The sequence below is a fragment of the Falco peregrinus genome, chromosome 6, assembly GCF_023634155.1.
Source record: "Falco peregrinus isolate bFalPer1 chromosome 6, bFalPer1.pri, whole genome shotgun sequence".
Lineage (NCBI taxonomy): Eukaryota > Metazoa > Chordata > Aves > Falconiformes > Falconidae > Falco > Falco peregrinus.
This window is the reverse complement of record NC_073726.1, coordinates 70155223-70170538: the sequence shown is the minus strand read 5'-3', so window position 1 is coordinate 70170538 and position 15316 is coordinate 70155223. Positions and strand designations below refer to the sequence as shown.

Sequence of the window (15316 nt, the reverse complement as noted above, 5' to 3'; positions counted from 1 at the left end):
TTTGTCTGAGGGACTTGGTTGGTTAGAGGGGAGAGGATGATGGCTGTGCTGTAATGATGTTCATCCAGGTGACAATGAAATCCTTTCAGACTTTTCCAGCTAGTGTTCCTGAGGACAACCTATATCTGCAGACGTAGTTTGGTTTTATACCTTGAGTGACAGGAGGAAACAAGATCTGGCCAAGCAGAGGGCTGAGGTAACAACTTTCTCCATGCTAGGAGACTCTCACATGAGAACATATTCAAGGCAAGTTCAGCTTCAGTCCCAAAGTGCAACCCAAAAGGAACCAGATTGTGCCGCCCAGTGTTGGTCCACATCAGTCCAAGTGCTCATCTGGGAGAGGGGGTGTCCTTCTTTGGAGATCAGGTTGAGTCAACATGGAGCAGTAAATGAAGGCTGCAGGCCAAATCCTTGTACTGAGCAGACAATGGCAAGTTACACAAGGGATTTTGATGTTTCCAAACCCGAGTCATTGAACTGGTACTCAACATAATCCAGTATGAATATACTGCTGGAGGCAAGTCCTTTTGCTGTATTAGTCGTTTTCACAAGTTCATTCCTGTTTTTCTTTCCTGTAAATCCTGTGGTTCCATTTTTAAAAAAAATTGCTTATTTTCCTGAAGGTATTTAATTCAAATAGCAGTTTAAGAGTTAGTACTGTGTTTGGCATACAGGCCAGGCTAGCATTTGAAACAGATTGATTCTTTCCACTGGCTATTCTTTCAGGATGGGCAGGACCCAACCTGAGGTTGCTGTCTGATCGTTAGTTAAGAAGACTTTATTGAGACTCTACTGTTCTGGTCACAAGGAAAACTTTTATATTCTCACTTTCATTATAGTGTAGTTGCTGGGGATTTAGTTTGGAAATTACAGAATCATGAAAAATTGGGCTGAGAGGGAGCTCGTGAGATGGTCTAGTCAATTCCCCTGTTTCAATGGAGATCATACATTACTAAACTGTTTCTAATGAAAGGTTTCCCTAACTTAATCTTAAAACTTTAAATTATGGAGATTCCACAACCTCTTTAGGCAATCTGCTCCAACATTTTGCTATCCAGAAGATACATATTTACCTGATATTGTTTAATACTTTGTTGTGCAGTAAAACTTGAAAAGAGACTAAGCACAGGAAAGTAAGAGACAGGAGGTAGAAAGGGCCTCCAATATCATCAATGCCAATTCCTTACTGTTACGGGCAACCACGTCAGGTAAAGCCTTCCTTGTACATGTACAAAGCCCATTTGAACTGGCTGAACTTTTTGTCTAAATACTCAAAACAAATTCTGCTGAGAACCTCGTATTTCTCAAAGTTAAGAATCTCCTCTAAAGTAGAGCCATGAAATCAGAAGAATGTTACAAAGCTTGTGAAATACATTTCTGGGTATATAGTGTGCAGATAATCTTTTTACAGAGTGCAAGAAGATTTGCTTGCTAATAGATAGGGTGAAATCTCAAAAATGAAAGGTAGATTCCTCTGAAAATTTAAAAAAAAAAATAAAAAGAATAAAAATCAGTCCTTCACCAGGACTGCACAAGTTGCTCCTGAATTTCAAGAAAACTACATTTGAGATAGGACAGTGATACTGGGCTCAGAAAAAAAATAGAATTGTGACTCTTGTAAGAAGAAGTCTTAGAACATGTGGAATAAGAGAGAGGTGTGTGTGGATGTAAAGTCAACACAGAATTAACAAGAAAAAGTAAGACTGAATTCAGTAGAATTAGAGAGCAAAGTTTCTGAGCTGAGGATGAGCAAGATGTTAGGTTAGAGCTGGGAGAAGCACTTAACTCAGTGATTGCCTAAATGTTTAACATGAAGGACAAGCATGACTGTCAGACATGATTGTTCTCATCTTTACCAATGTCATAACTGATGCTTCAGGCAGTATTTGTCAACCCCAATGTCTCAAAGTATCCTTCAAGACACAACCCCATGTGTCAAGGTATCATTGAAGATACAAAAAGGCACGAGATGGCATGAAGTGCCTGAATGTAGGTGTTTGGATTCCACTCCTTATGCCACGTGGCTGACCAAAACCAAAGAAGAAAAAAGCCCCAAAGAAGAAAGCCTTGTGTAATCTGAAATTACATGAGGTCAGAATCTTTGTCCTTGTCCTGCAGCAGCTGTGCCAACTTAGTTGGAAGAGCTTATAGGTTATAATCATATCTCATGATGCAGCTATACTAGCAGAATGCTGTGGCCCAAAGGACAGGACAGTACTTTCAGACAGGACCTGCTGGGGTACTGAATATTATCAATGAAGTCTTAAATTCAAAACTAAAGCAATCCAAACCATCATTGAGATGTAGCCCTCACAGAAGAAACATTTTTTTTCAAAGCTCATAACTCAAAATGAGTCATTCTTGATTAACTTCATTTGGGCCAGGAGACTAATCATGGGATGCTATTTATAATTTAAGGAAAGTCAGAGAGAGCATTAGATTAACATTCAGAATGGAAAACATGCTATAGCCTTAACATAGTGTCACTATTATAACTTAATGAAAACAGAGAACTAGGAGCCTTCTCTATTGACAGGTGCTGCCTTTTTTTTTTTTTTTTCTCAAGTGTGTCTACTCTCCAGTGAAAAAGTTATTAAATATATGTGAGACTCCAATCCAGAGAGCAACTGTCCAGCTCAGTTATTCGTGGGGTAACAGATCAGAAAGTTTCACCTCCTCCTTCTCCTCACAGCTGCCCCACACACATGCACACACACACACAGATGCCAGGAAACTCTATGCCTATAGCACCTACCTTGGGTTTGAAAGCGATTAATTTCAGGACCATCTCAACAGTGAAGAGGCCAGTGAAGAGCATGTTGAGGATATTCATGGCTTCCTTGAACATGCAGCTCTGACCGTAGTGCTGAAAAATAGCATCATGGCAGCAGTGTGAGGAAAGGACATGCCAGCCAGTTCGGAATCCACAGGGCCCCTCCTGATCTGCCTATATGTTGAGGTTCTCTAAAGAAAATGCCAGCATACTCCATTTTTTCAATTTAGAATTCCCATCTCCCTTCACACATAAGCATTGCCATACTTGTAGCCATTTTTGGCATTGGCTCTGGATCTCCTATCTTTAAAAAAAAAAAAAAAGTTTTGAATGGTGGCTACCAAAATTGCACTTACCATTCCAGTTGAGGACTCATTATAAATTTGCATAATGGTACAAGACAGTGTCCAATTGTGTTTGTTATCTCACCCTTCCCTGACACTTGGATTACTTCTTTGATCATTACTGCACAGGGAACAGGGGTTTCACTGAGCTGTTCATAATGATACCAAGCCATTCCCCAAGTAATTACACTTAATTCAGGATTCTGCAAACTACATGAGCAGCTCAAATCATATCTTTCTAATATGCATTATCTTGCAATTTTCAACTCTGAATTAAATTTGCAATCGTGCTGCTCATTCACTTAACTTTATTAAGATTTTATGAAGTTACTTTCTGTCTTCTGTTGATTAATACAAGTAGCGTCTTCTGCAAACATTACCACCACACTCTTCCTATCCCTGTGTCCAGATCATTATAGTTGAGACTGATTGCACTGCCTTATTCTAAGGTCATCTTCCAGTTCATGTTATAAGATCGCATTTGTAGTTGCTTAACTTTGATAAACTTTAACTAGGTGGGATGAATTTTCATATTCTGCATTGGCTCAGGGTGCTTAATTTAAAGGAGTTTTAGTTAAAACAATTCAGCTGCAGCTGAAAGTTGGGTCAGGGCAAAATAATTGTTGAGGCATTTTCAAAATTGCTTGTAGTATTTTCCTTGAAAGAATTTAGTACCTGCAGGACTCTGCTTAAAAACTTAGAATTTTACCAGAAATTGGCTTTTGTGTTTGCTGTCTGTTACGATGTTTGACTCAACCTATCCTTTGAAAAACTGTACTTTTCTCAAGATATATATATATACTTTCTGGAATCTCCAGAGATGTTGTCCTGCCTGTGGGCTCACAAACATCTCACATGACCACTGTCACAGCAACTGAGCATGCTTCAGGGTGAACATAATAGTCCCTCTCCATTGGGTCTGTCTTCATGACAGCAGGGCAGCAGATACTTCAGCTGAGAGCAGAGCACTTTCCTGTGCTCATGCTGCCTCACTCCTTTTTTGGCACCTTAGGCAAGACAGCAGAGGAAGACTTTTCAATGGGGATGGGAAAGAGCTAGACAAGGTGAAGAAAAAGTAGGGAGGTCAAGAAATCTGGTGGGATTGGAGACAGTGAGAGAAAGTAAAGTGAAAACTGACTGTGAATATAGACAGACTGCTAGTGAGCGATAGGAAAGAGAGGCTAGTTTTGAAGGGGGGCTGGGAATAGGGCAGACTGGGATTGATCCGGTGGAAAATGTGGTGGTGCGATGCTAAGGTCAAAAGGAAAGTTGGTGTGGGAGTGCATGGGGAGTTGGACTCACAATAAGGGAACAAACTAGAGAAGGGAACAAAGTATAGCAGAGAATCGAATAGAAAGGGCTGAGAGAGACCAGAAAGGAGGTCCATGGAGGAGTAACTGCAACTGGGAGTCTGCGTAGTGAGAAGCATGGGTTGAGGAGAGGGGATTTGGACTGTCTGGGCCACAGATCAGGGAAGAGAGTTCAGAGACAGACTGGGTGAGGAGGAAGGCTGGGTCTTAGGGAGCAGAGTGACAGGCAGACTAGCTCTTAAGCAGACAGAATGTAGAAGAGAACAGGGCTCAAGAGGCCAAGGAAACTGGGAGTGCAGAGACAGGCGTAACAGGTGGAGTCTGGGACTGACTGGAAATGAAATGGAGGTGAGTGAGGCAGGCTGGAAGGAACAAGCCAGGAAAGTACAGACCTGGGGAAATGTACAGAACAGTTTGTGTCTATGAGGGCCCATTTCCTGACTGAAAGGAATGTAAGACTTCTGTTTTATAAGCTGGCTACTTAGTAAAGGTTTTGACTCCTTCCCCTTTAGTGCTGTTCCACCTGCCCATGGTAATCTACTGCGTCTATTTTCTATTCTTGTAGATCCAGTCACAAATGTTTCTTTAGTGGATTCACATTTGATGTTTAGAAACCATTGCACAGTAAGGCAAATGAATGCACAGCACAGTGAGTGGTAAGGCCATCAGTAGCACAAGCTTCGGTTGTGAAGCAAGTTAGGCAAACACCTATGAAGAAATGCTTTAGGTGGAGCTAATCCTGCCTTTAGGTGATGGGCTAGACAATACGACCTTTAGAGGTTATTTCTATACAGTTTCTATGATTCTTAACACAGAATAAATGAGATACTAGGGCCTTCCTGCCCTCTATCCCCAGTTTCTTTGATTGCCTTGTTTTCTGAAATATTTTCTCTCCACTTTTTAACACAGAAAAGCCCCAAATTTAAAATTCAGCTCTCAGGTGAGTGGCAGTTCTGGGATTACTGCTGCATTTCATAGAAGACAAGTCAGAATTGAGAAATCACTTGTTATTATAGTGGCCATTGAATTGGTCTGTGAAGCAACTATTGTTGGTTTTTTTTTTTTCATTTGTTTGTTTTTAAGGAGTTAAAAAAGAATTGTTGAAAGTGTCAGATATTAGCAGGAAGAAAATGAGAGGCAGTTTCCTCATATTAACTAAATGACATCAGGAGTGAACATGGTACAATGTTTTTTATCATGTCCCTGTCTCTCTCCCTCAATACCTGGTGTGAAGATGAAAGTAGGTCTCAACATTGGCCATTTCTATGTATACCCCAACAAAGTCTAATAATTCATCACCTGTACGGTTTTCTGTTTGCTTACTTACTTGCATGGCCAGGCAGATGGTGTTCAGCAGAATCAGAACGAACATCAGGTATTCAAAATAGGTGGAGTTGACCACATACCAAACTTTGTACTGGTACTGGTTTTTAGGGATGTATCTCCGCAGAGGCCGGGCTTTCAGGGCATATTCTACACACTGGCGCTGTGAAAGAGGCAGGGTAGATTTAAAAATCAAAAACAAAATACAGGATTGGTGAGCTACCTACAAATATAATAAAAATACCTGTTTCAAGTTTTTTACTAAAATGAAAATGCTTGGTAGAAGAATCTCTTTTAGATTGTAATCTGTGTGTATATTGTGCATATTCTATAACATATTCTATTATATATATTCTATATAAAATAATATATTCTATAAATGTGCATATTCTACCTGTTGAAGCATTTCATTTGCATTTACTTCGGCCAGACAATGCTGTCATGCTCATTTAATCTCAGTGAACCAAACGGTACAGCACACATTCTTAAGTAAATATTGTTCCTTGAGCAAATCTTACAGCATGATCATTTTTATCTGAGTCCTGAAAGGTGGCAGTGAAGCCAGATTATTGTTCTATCTTCTTGGCAATCTTTGCATATTCCTCTCTGTATGCATTTCTCCCTTAAATGCTTATTCTTGATGTATTTTCTACCTTTAGTGGCAACAAGGTGTTATAAATTACCTGGTTTTTGTCCAGCTCACAGTTCTTGTACTCTTGTTCTCCTTGTTCCTGAAATGTGACGATGACGAAACCAACGAAGATGTTCATCATGAAGAAAGCAATGATGATGATGTAGATAATAAAGAAGATGGAGATCTCAACCCTGTGATTATAGATGGGTCCCACATCCTCCATGTGGGAATCAATGGACCTATACAGCAACCTGAAAGCAAACAGGAGCCCAATGCAGAGAAAATCTGCCACTGCCTTGAGGCCTTTTAGGTGATGGTATAAAGTTTAACTCTGTGATTTTCTTCTACTTGTATCAAAATTAATTTACTCAGAGATGTGCAGACTTGCACTGATCTGAGTGTAAACTCTTGCAAAAGAGAAGACACGGCTCTTACTAATTTTACACATTTGAACCTGTTCAGGGGTGGATTGCTTTCATAGTTGAACCATTAAAATTTAAAACAAAAGTGTGCCCTGCAGTTAGCAGAAGACAGGAGAGTCTGTGTCATTGGGAACTGAGTTTTGTGAGAAAAGGGGCTCTCATCACTTTTAACATTTGTTAACGCTGCTGTTAGCATTACTGGGGTACACAGGTCAGGGTCAACCCCCTGATACCCTGCATGCTCGTGTCACTTTGGCAGAGTGGAGGCGTGGGGGTCCTCAGCCAGCACAGTGGCACAGACAGCACAGCCTGGTAAGACATTCTGTGTCTGCCCATACTGCAGAGACAGCACTGCTGTGTTTCGTACTGCCCTGCTGGCTCCGTTGGGAAACTTGCAACACCTACCAATACTGGTAAGTGCCTGACAGGCATTTCATATCCATTTATATTCATAATATTTGTAACAAATATTGCTGTCACTGTTACTACTGGCAATCATTTTTTAAGAGCTAGAGACTGTGCTATGCACTGTTTACAAGTACAGGAACAGCAATTCCTGCAGGCCCTGAGGACTTTACAAAGTACATAATACTACAATGTCTGCTGTTACTGTTGCTACATTTAATGCTTTAGACTTATTTCAATACTTAGAATGGGAGAGACTATGCTCTGCATTTGAATTTTCTCTTTTGAAATGAATGAGGACATTGCTAGCGTTGCACTGGTCCAAGAAGCACTCACTCTGGCCAGCCCTCAAAGGTTGAGACAGTGAAGAGGGCCATCATGGCAGTCAAGACGTTGTCAAAGTCAAACTTGCTGTTCTCCCAGCTCCGGGGCTGTATCATCGGCTGGTTGACCTCACCGTCTTTGTATGTAATATAGTACCCTCTGTGGATAGAGAGCAGAGAGAGAACATGGCAGAACTGCACTTCCAGTATGAGTCCCTGGGAGAGGGTGGTCAGTGAAGGGGGCTAACTGGGAAAGGCAGACCCACCTGCACTCTGCTGCCGTCTGCTTGGAGCTATCAGTGCAGCTGTACAGCTTACCCTTGAAAAGGAAGAAAGAGGAATGAAGGTTCCTTTCCTGACAGTGCAAGGGTTAGGGCAAATCGTGTAGCAAGGAGACTGTGCTTACTACTTGCTTAACTAAATATGAGTATGTTTACATGCTCTTTTGCAGATAGATATGAGGAAACTGGATTGAGAGTTGCCTGCATCTGGGTAGTTCAGAGTACAGGCTTTTTCATCTGCTTGCACAGTACTTTCATGTGTATGTCCTGAGGTGCATGACCACTGAGTGCTGCAGAACACTTGTCAGAAGCATGGTGAAGGGCAAAGAAATAAAAGCAGACATAAAGAAGTGAACGAATAACCTCCCATGTTTATTTGGCATGCCCGTTCCTCTACAAGATGGTGGGTAGACAGCCTGCAAGTAACAGTCCTTTAGAACAACCCCCTTCATTTCCCTGGCACTAAGTCACGCCACAAGCTATTTAGGGAAGAAGAGGGTTACTGACTTTACTGATGGTTTTGTATGGTTACGGATGAAGGGCAGGAGTTCTGAATGTGCCTGGGCCAGTTTTGGGGAACTGCTGGCAGCAGCCCAGGTAACACTGACAGTGCCTCTAATGTTTTGCCTTTCACACAGAAGATACCATCTCTCCTTCCTCAAGCTTCTTCATGATATTTTTCTTCCCATCCCATAATATAGCTTCCTGTAATGGATGAATGAATGGGCCCAATGGTTTTACCTTAAACAACTGAACTCCAATGCAGGCAAACATGAACTGCAGCAAAGTGGTGACAATCACAATGTTTCCGATGGTTCGGATGGCGACAAACACACACTGGACCACATGCTGCAAGTGGAAGATAGGAACAAAGGTAACTTGCAAGATTGTTCTGGGCTGCTTTGGCTAAGGGAGAAGACCAAGACTAAAAATACAAATAAAAGAATTTCATTTAACTATTGCTCATTAAGTAATGACTCAGGAAAGGGGAGAGAAGACCAACTTGTTACGTTCCTCACTGTACTCTTAGAAGCAGGCAGAAAGGGATAGGAAAATCCCAGAGCTCAGCTCTGTGAAACTTCCAGCAGCACCAACTTACACAGCTGGGCACCCACCAGCCCACAGGAAGGAGTGTATCTAATACAGAAAGGCTACGTTTAAACAGGCTTGTGAGCCTGTCTGTAAACCTAGCAAAGTGCATCACTTAACCTCAGTGGTGATGCTGGGCCACCCAGATGGAAAACAACTTGGGAGAAAAGGACCTGGGGGTCCTGGTGGACACCAAGTTGAACATGAGTCCTCACTGCAAAGACAACAAATAGGACTTTTCAGCCCAGACAAGAGAAGGCTTGGGGGAATCTTGTCAATGTATATAAATACCTGAAGGGAGGATGCAGGGAAGGCTGAGCCAAGCTCTTTTCAGTGGTGCCCACTGACAGGACAAGAGGCAACGGGCACAAACTGAAACACAGGAGGTTCATCTGAACATTGGGAAACACTTTTTTTTAATGTGAGGGTGACTAAGCTTTGGAACAGGTTGCCCAGAGAGATTGTGGTGTCACCCTTGGAAATATTCAAAAGCCATCTGGGCATGGCCCTGGGAAACCTGCTCTTGTGGTCCTGTTCGAGCAGGGTTGTTGGACAAGACAACCTCCAGAGGAAGGGACCTTTCAACCTCAACTATTTGGTGATTCTGCTGAAACACTACTTGAAGCATTACAAAAGTCCTTGTAGCCTAAAATAACTTGAATTTAGTTTACAGAATGCATTGGGACTCTTCTAACCTTTAGTCCTTTGGCTCTGTTGATGGCCCTCAGAGGTCTAAGGACTCGCAGAACACGCAGGATCTTCACCACATTGATGGCACTGGACCTGGAAGAAAGTACTAGAACATTTGAGAGATACAGCAATATAGGGAGTGTGCCACAAGGGCAGATGGATTTCACCCACCCTTTCCTGTCTGAAATCTGACATGCCTTAGACTGCTTAGAGCCTTAGACTGCTTAGGATAGTTAGTCAACTCTGCTATGGCACTTCAGGGGTAAGGAAACTACTCTCTGATGTTATCTTTATAGGTTTTGCTTCCTGGTCTGGACAGGCTCAGTATATATTCTCCTAGCTTTCACCATCTCTCCTGTATTAATGAAGGGAATGGAACATGGGCAGGGTATTTTTTAAGCAAGGCAAACTGCCAAATACTCTGTAGTTATCTATGATATGGAAATCATGCCAAGATGTAGTCATCACAAGACATTTTCAGATAAGGCTCAAAGAAGCACTCCACTGAAATATTCATAGAAGAATGGAAACTCCAGATGACTCCAGCATTAAAGGTATACTGTCCACCTGGAGTTTGATCCTGCAGTGTGTTTGGCTTCTAATCCCACAAATTAATTAAGTGTGTACATAAATTTAAGGATGAGGAAACTCCCACTGAATTGATTAGGATGACTTATGTACTTAATTTTAAGTACTGAACAAACTATCTGCTACAACAGAGCTCTCTGCATCTTCCAAGACTAAAACTATGACTGAGAATCTTCTCCATGCTGTATGACATCAGGCCCTCCTACTGATTTTGGGAACAGGCTTTTTGCTAATGTATTGAGTCTAGGTAGGTCTGTAAGAAAGAAACAGTATGTCAAAATGAACACTGTGCCATTCTTAAGACTCTGACTGAAAGCCCAATGGACCTGACAAATCCTGCTGCTTGCTTAGCTCTGGAACATAATGTACAGGAGCTGCTAATCTGTAATGGTAAAGATTGGGAGCTGATTTCTTATGAGATGTGATACTGCTTAGAAAACTCCCTATTCTACACATACAGTTCCATATAATCAAGTAAATCTATAAGCTTATTAAGCAAATTAACAGATCAGCCAACACAAAGTGGCACGACAAAAGCAGGATCAGCTGTCACTGTCACCAATACTCTATGGATTCTCACACAGGTCTTCAAGGGCTTGACGGTCTTCCATTGACCTAGACCCACAATATCTTAGGAAGTAGTAAAACATTATCACCCCATTTTCCAAAGAGTTTATGACAGCTCTAGGAGGGAACAGGAAGTCACTCAAGTGTCTTGAACTGATACAGTGAATCAGAGATCTTGGAACAAAGCTAAATGTCATCAATCCCAATGGACCCAGTTTCTTGTTCTCATTTGTTTTTTCTGTAAGGTCCCCCCTCCAGGTCACTAGTATAGCACTTACCAATTATTACCTCCCTTCTAGAGGGTGAATTTTAATGGTCTTGAATCATTTGAGAAAAATACCTCCAGGCTCATGAGAAAAATCTTACACAGATAAGACAATGAGCCTGAGGTATCACTTCCCAACCCAGCCCTATGATCCCAAAGTAAAAAGCCAGTTGAAAAATAGCTCACTCACTGGATCCCAAAGGAGATGAGAGAAACGCTGACCACCAGCAGGTCTAAGATGTTGAAATAGTTTCTGCAGAAAGAGCCCTTATGGAGGAAAGCCCCATACGCAGTCATCTGCAGGAAGGCACATGAACACACAAACACACTTTGCCATTAGCATCTGTTCAGAAGCCAAACCCATCTGGTTGTGCATCTGATTGTGTATATAACTGGGGAGGGGCAGTATTTCTAACATAGCAGACAATTTACCCCCAGACCCCAAAGGAGAAGTTGAGTCCCCATTGAAAGAAAAGAAAGTGAAGAAGACAGTAAGATAGCTATGAAAGACCTAACTAGGGAAAGCCAATACTAGGTTCAGTGAGGAAAATATGCACTTTGAGTACATAACATTTAGAATCAGCAAAGCAGCAGAACAACTGTTCACAGAAACTACTCTTTACAATTGTATGCTTTTCCCTTTTTCTTCAGTGGCAGAGGACACTTGTGAGTATGTAGCTTTGATTATTAAAAGTCTCTTTAGCTAAATGAAATAAAAAATATAAAATTAAATAAGTAATGTTTTTCAATGCTTAGACCAGCTGGAGCAGACAATTGAGTTCTTTTCTGCCCGTGAATAAAAAAACAGGATCCCTCAGGGATCTGGTTCTTCAGAGCTGAACCGAAGCAACAGGAGAAATTCCTTCTCTTTTAAATTTGCCTATTCTGCTCAGCTCAATCCTGTATCCCTTTTCCTATCCCTACCCATCTTCCTCTATTTTTATTCTAGATGCAGTTGCATTTTACCCTTGGTTTTCCTTAGAAAGCCCAGGGTAGGATTATCTCAAGACAGAGTGGTTTCTTCATGGAGGTAACCATTATGAACATCACCCAGCAGAGGAAAGGAAAAACTTTACATATTTTACAAGAGACTTTCTGCCTCATCTGGGTATGGAGGGGTACTGAATACCTGCTAGCTTTGAGGAGGATGTCACAGCTCCAGAATTGGGTTAAGTGACAGTGTAATCAGGAATGGGTCTCAAACACAATTGTCAGACCTGAACACTTCTGAGCTCAGAATCTGAAATTTAAACTGAGCTCAGTTACAGAATATGACTAAATGAGTCTGGCATGGCTAAGGAAGAGGAGGTGATGGAGGAATCTGTACCACCTACCTTAGACCTGGCGAGCAATCTAATGTAGCTGCTTTGAAGAAAGCCCATCCCCACAACTGCTATTTCCCTCCATTACCTGGGTTAGGAACACAGGCTTCTAAATCTGGTCCTCTGAATCTCAGCTAAGTTAGATGTCTAAAGTAATGTGAAGGACACCATGAGACTGTTCCTCAATGATGAGCTCTAGCCAGCCTCCCAGCTGAGAAGTGTGAACTAGAAGTTCAAACTGGAGTTTTGTGGCTCCCACTAATAGCTCAGGATGGCATATCTGCCAGTGATTTCCAGTCATACCTACATGTGACAACTTTATTCAGAGGAGGGCGGAAGAGCACATGGTATATCAGATTATTTTTTTCACCAAACATCCATGACATCAGGGAACTGACTATCAATCCATCAGACAGAACTTAGAAGGGGAGGAAGTATAAACTCTGGTCTTGGCTTAGAATTTATACTTATAGACACATTCAGTTGGGGAAGCAGGGAGGGTTTTTTGCCATAACAAAGGTGGTAAAGATGCCCTTTACTGGCTAGATTTTGTATGGCAATCTTGAAAGAAAGGAGACACCATTGAAATCAGGAGGGGAAGGTCTGTTGAGTTTAAGTTCTATATAAACTATAGTTCTCTCAAGCCTGTTGAGAGATTTTGTTATCTCAAAAGAGACTCTCAAAGAGTGTATAATCTATGTCTGCCTCCCATCTAGGGCATTAAACAAGCTTTTAGGATGCCAATTAAAAAAAATCTGGTGGTCACCTTGGTAACATTCACCAGGCTCCACCACGGCAGTGTGAGGCTTGCAGGTGTCATCAGCAACATGAGGGCAGATGAAGCTTGTTTCTCTACAGCCTTGAACATCCTATGGCTATTTATTCTTCTGTTTCTTACCATTTAAACTAACCTTGCTGTTGTGCAAAACATTGTGCTTAATGCAAGGCAGCAGAGAAACACACACTGAGAAACTAAGCAACTTGTGATGCAGGAACTGACAGGATAAGAAGCGAAGAATTTCTTAAACATCTGTAGTTTTTGCACTCCTCTCCCACTTTAACCCAGAGAATATCCAGGAGTGTCGAAATAAATCCACGGAAGTTAACAGGAGGACATTGGGAAGGCTCAGTTACTATGCGGTACACTCCCCTGATGAAAACAGAGCAACACACCAACAGGCTGGGTTAAGTTCTGCTTCCACTGAAGTCATTAGGAGTGTTACCATTTGCTTCAGTGGGAGCAGAATTAGTAATTGCATGTTCAGACAGGTGCCTTGAACCATGGTTTTGTTTTTAAATGTTGCTGTTGAGATGTTTTCCTTTTGTGACAGGCCTTTTTGGTCAGCCATTTGGTATGTGCATGTTCAGATCTATTGTGTAAACAGATGCACACTGCACACAAGAATATGTACATCTCTTTGGAGAACATGACAGCTCTGGTGAGTTTTAAGTTATATCAAAAAGCACATTCCTCTACAAAAATATGCAGAGGCCACCCTGCTTGCCAGCCTTTAGTATGGATACTGTTATTAGGGTCTTGAGCTGCAAGATTTGAGCAACTCTAAGGTACTGCCTGCCAGCACTTAGAACTAGCTTGCTGAGAAAAAAAAAACAAGCTGCCAAGTGAACCTAGCATTTAGAAAGCCAGCACTTTGCTCAATTACTGTTATTTAAATTATTAGCCTACCAATTTGGGAAAATTAGAGTTAAGAACAAGGCAGCCTATTTTTACTTTCTTTCAAGCTAAACCATTCTCCTGCACATTTCCCTTGGTATAGAGCATGTTCCTGGGAAATGGGAAGCCAAGTTTCAAACAGGCGATGCAGCAGTTTTCATTCACAGCTACAGCCCTTGGTGTTTCAGTGATTCGTACTCTTGGTTACCTCTCCACACCTAAAAAGTGAGCTTTGGCACTGTGCTCCCTGTCTCTTACTTGACTGTGCACCCTGTAACCTCACAGAAGTCATCAGCTGCCTTCTGGCCCGGCCTCATGACTTGTGCAGAACAGAGACCTTCTGTTTGGGTTGTAGCATGTGTAAGAAGAGGTTTATGTGCTCAGGGTTCCTTGCACAGCAAACAAAACCTGTTTTGGAAAGACTGGCCAGGGTAGAGGGAGAAATTTATGGAGTGATGGACTTTTTCTTAGTCCCATTTTACTTTTCCCAACAGGATCATCCTTCCATTGTGATTCCCCTAAAAAGCACTGTTTTGATACAGGGCCTGAATTACAAGTTGGAAAATCAAAATTTCACAAAAGACTTTTTAAGCAACTATAAAACTGTTAAAATCAAAAGGTAAACAAACCTTTGTGTAGAGATAATAATGGGGTTAAAAAAAAGAGAGTGAGAGAAAGGAAGAAAGAAAGAAGGAGAGAATGAAAGAGGGAAAGAGAGAAAGAAAGAAAAGAAAGAAAGAAGAAAGAAGAAAACAAGTGTATTGCTCAGATTGGTTACCTTAAGAATAATTTCTAATGTAAAGATACTAGTGAAGACATAGTCTGCATTGCCTAGGATCTGAAAAATAAGCACAATTGGGTTAGTGGTACTGAGCGTGACCCAGGAACAAACAGGCGTGTGTGTTAGCAACAGATAGTGGCAGAAAACTAGTAAGGTTGTGAACAAGTAATGGTAGAGAAGATGGGCACTTTACCTTCAGAGCAATTTCAATGGTGAAAATGACAGTAAAAACTATATCAAAATAAAAGAGAATCTGTAAAAACAAAAGGGAATAGGATTGGGGAGGGTAGATCAGTGACTGATCACTTGAATGGGAAATCAAAGTTCAAAATCAAATACATATGCCTTTTAACAAGGGAACAAGGAAGACTATAGAGGACATGGTTTTGTAACAACGTCCTGTTGAACACAGTGAAGGTCCTGGCACAGAGGACAAGAAGCACATTACATGATAGCTTTTCCAAGTTACAATCCCACGAGGGCTCTAGAGGCAAAATAACTTTTTGGTTGCAGTATTATTTTCT

At 41.4% G+C, this 15316-nt stretch overlaps 1 protein-coding gene across 1 annotated transcript in view; it reads right to left on the bottom strand.

Annotated features, from left to right (window-relative positions):
* Window positions 1–15316, bottom strand: part of CACNA1C (calcium voltage-gated channel subunit alpha1 C) — a 493845-nt gene that overhangs the window by 73405 nt on the left and 405124 nt on the right. Inside the window, exons 21-30 of the mRNA XM_055807493.1 lie at window positions 14986–15045; window positions 14790–14849; window positions 11205–11311; window positions 9600–9687; window positions 8557–8664; window positions 7801–7853; window positions 7548–7694; window positions 6434–6635; window positions 5755–5913; window positions 2756–2866 (exon numbers count right to left, since the gene is read on the bottom strand). Of these exons, the coding sequence (XP_055663468.1) occupies window positions 2756–2866; window positions 5755–5913; window positions 6434–6635; window positions 7548–7694; window positions 7801–7853; window positions 8557–8664; window positions 9600–9687; window positions 11205–11311; window positions 14790–14849; window positions 14986–15045 (1095 nt within the window). The remainder of the gene's footprint in view (window positions 1–2755; window positions 2867–5754; window positions 5914–6433; window positions 6636–7547; window positions 7695–7800; window positions 7854–8556; window positions 8665–9599; window positions 9688–11204; window positions 11312–14789; window positions 14850–14985; window positions 15046–15316) is intronic.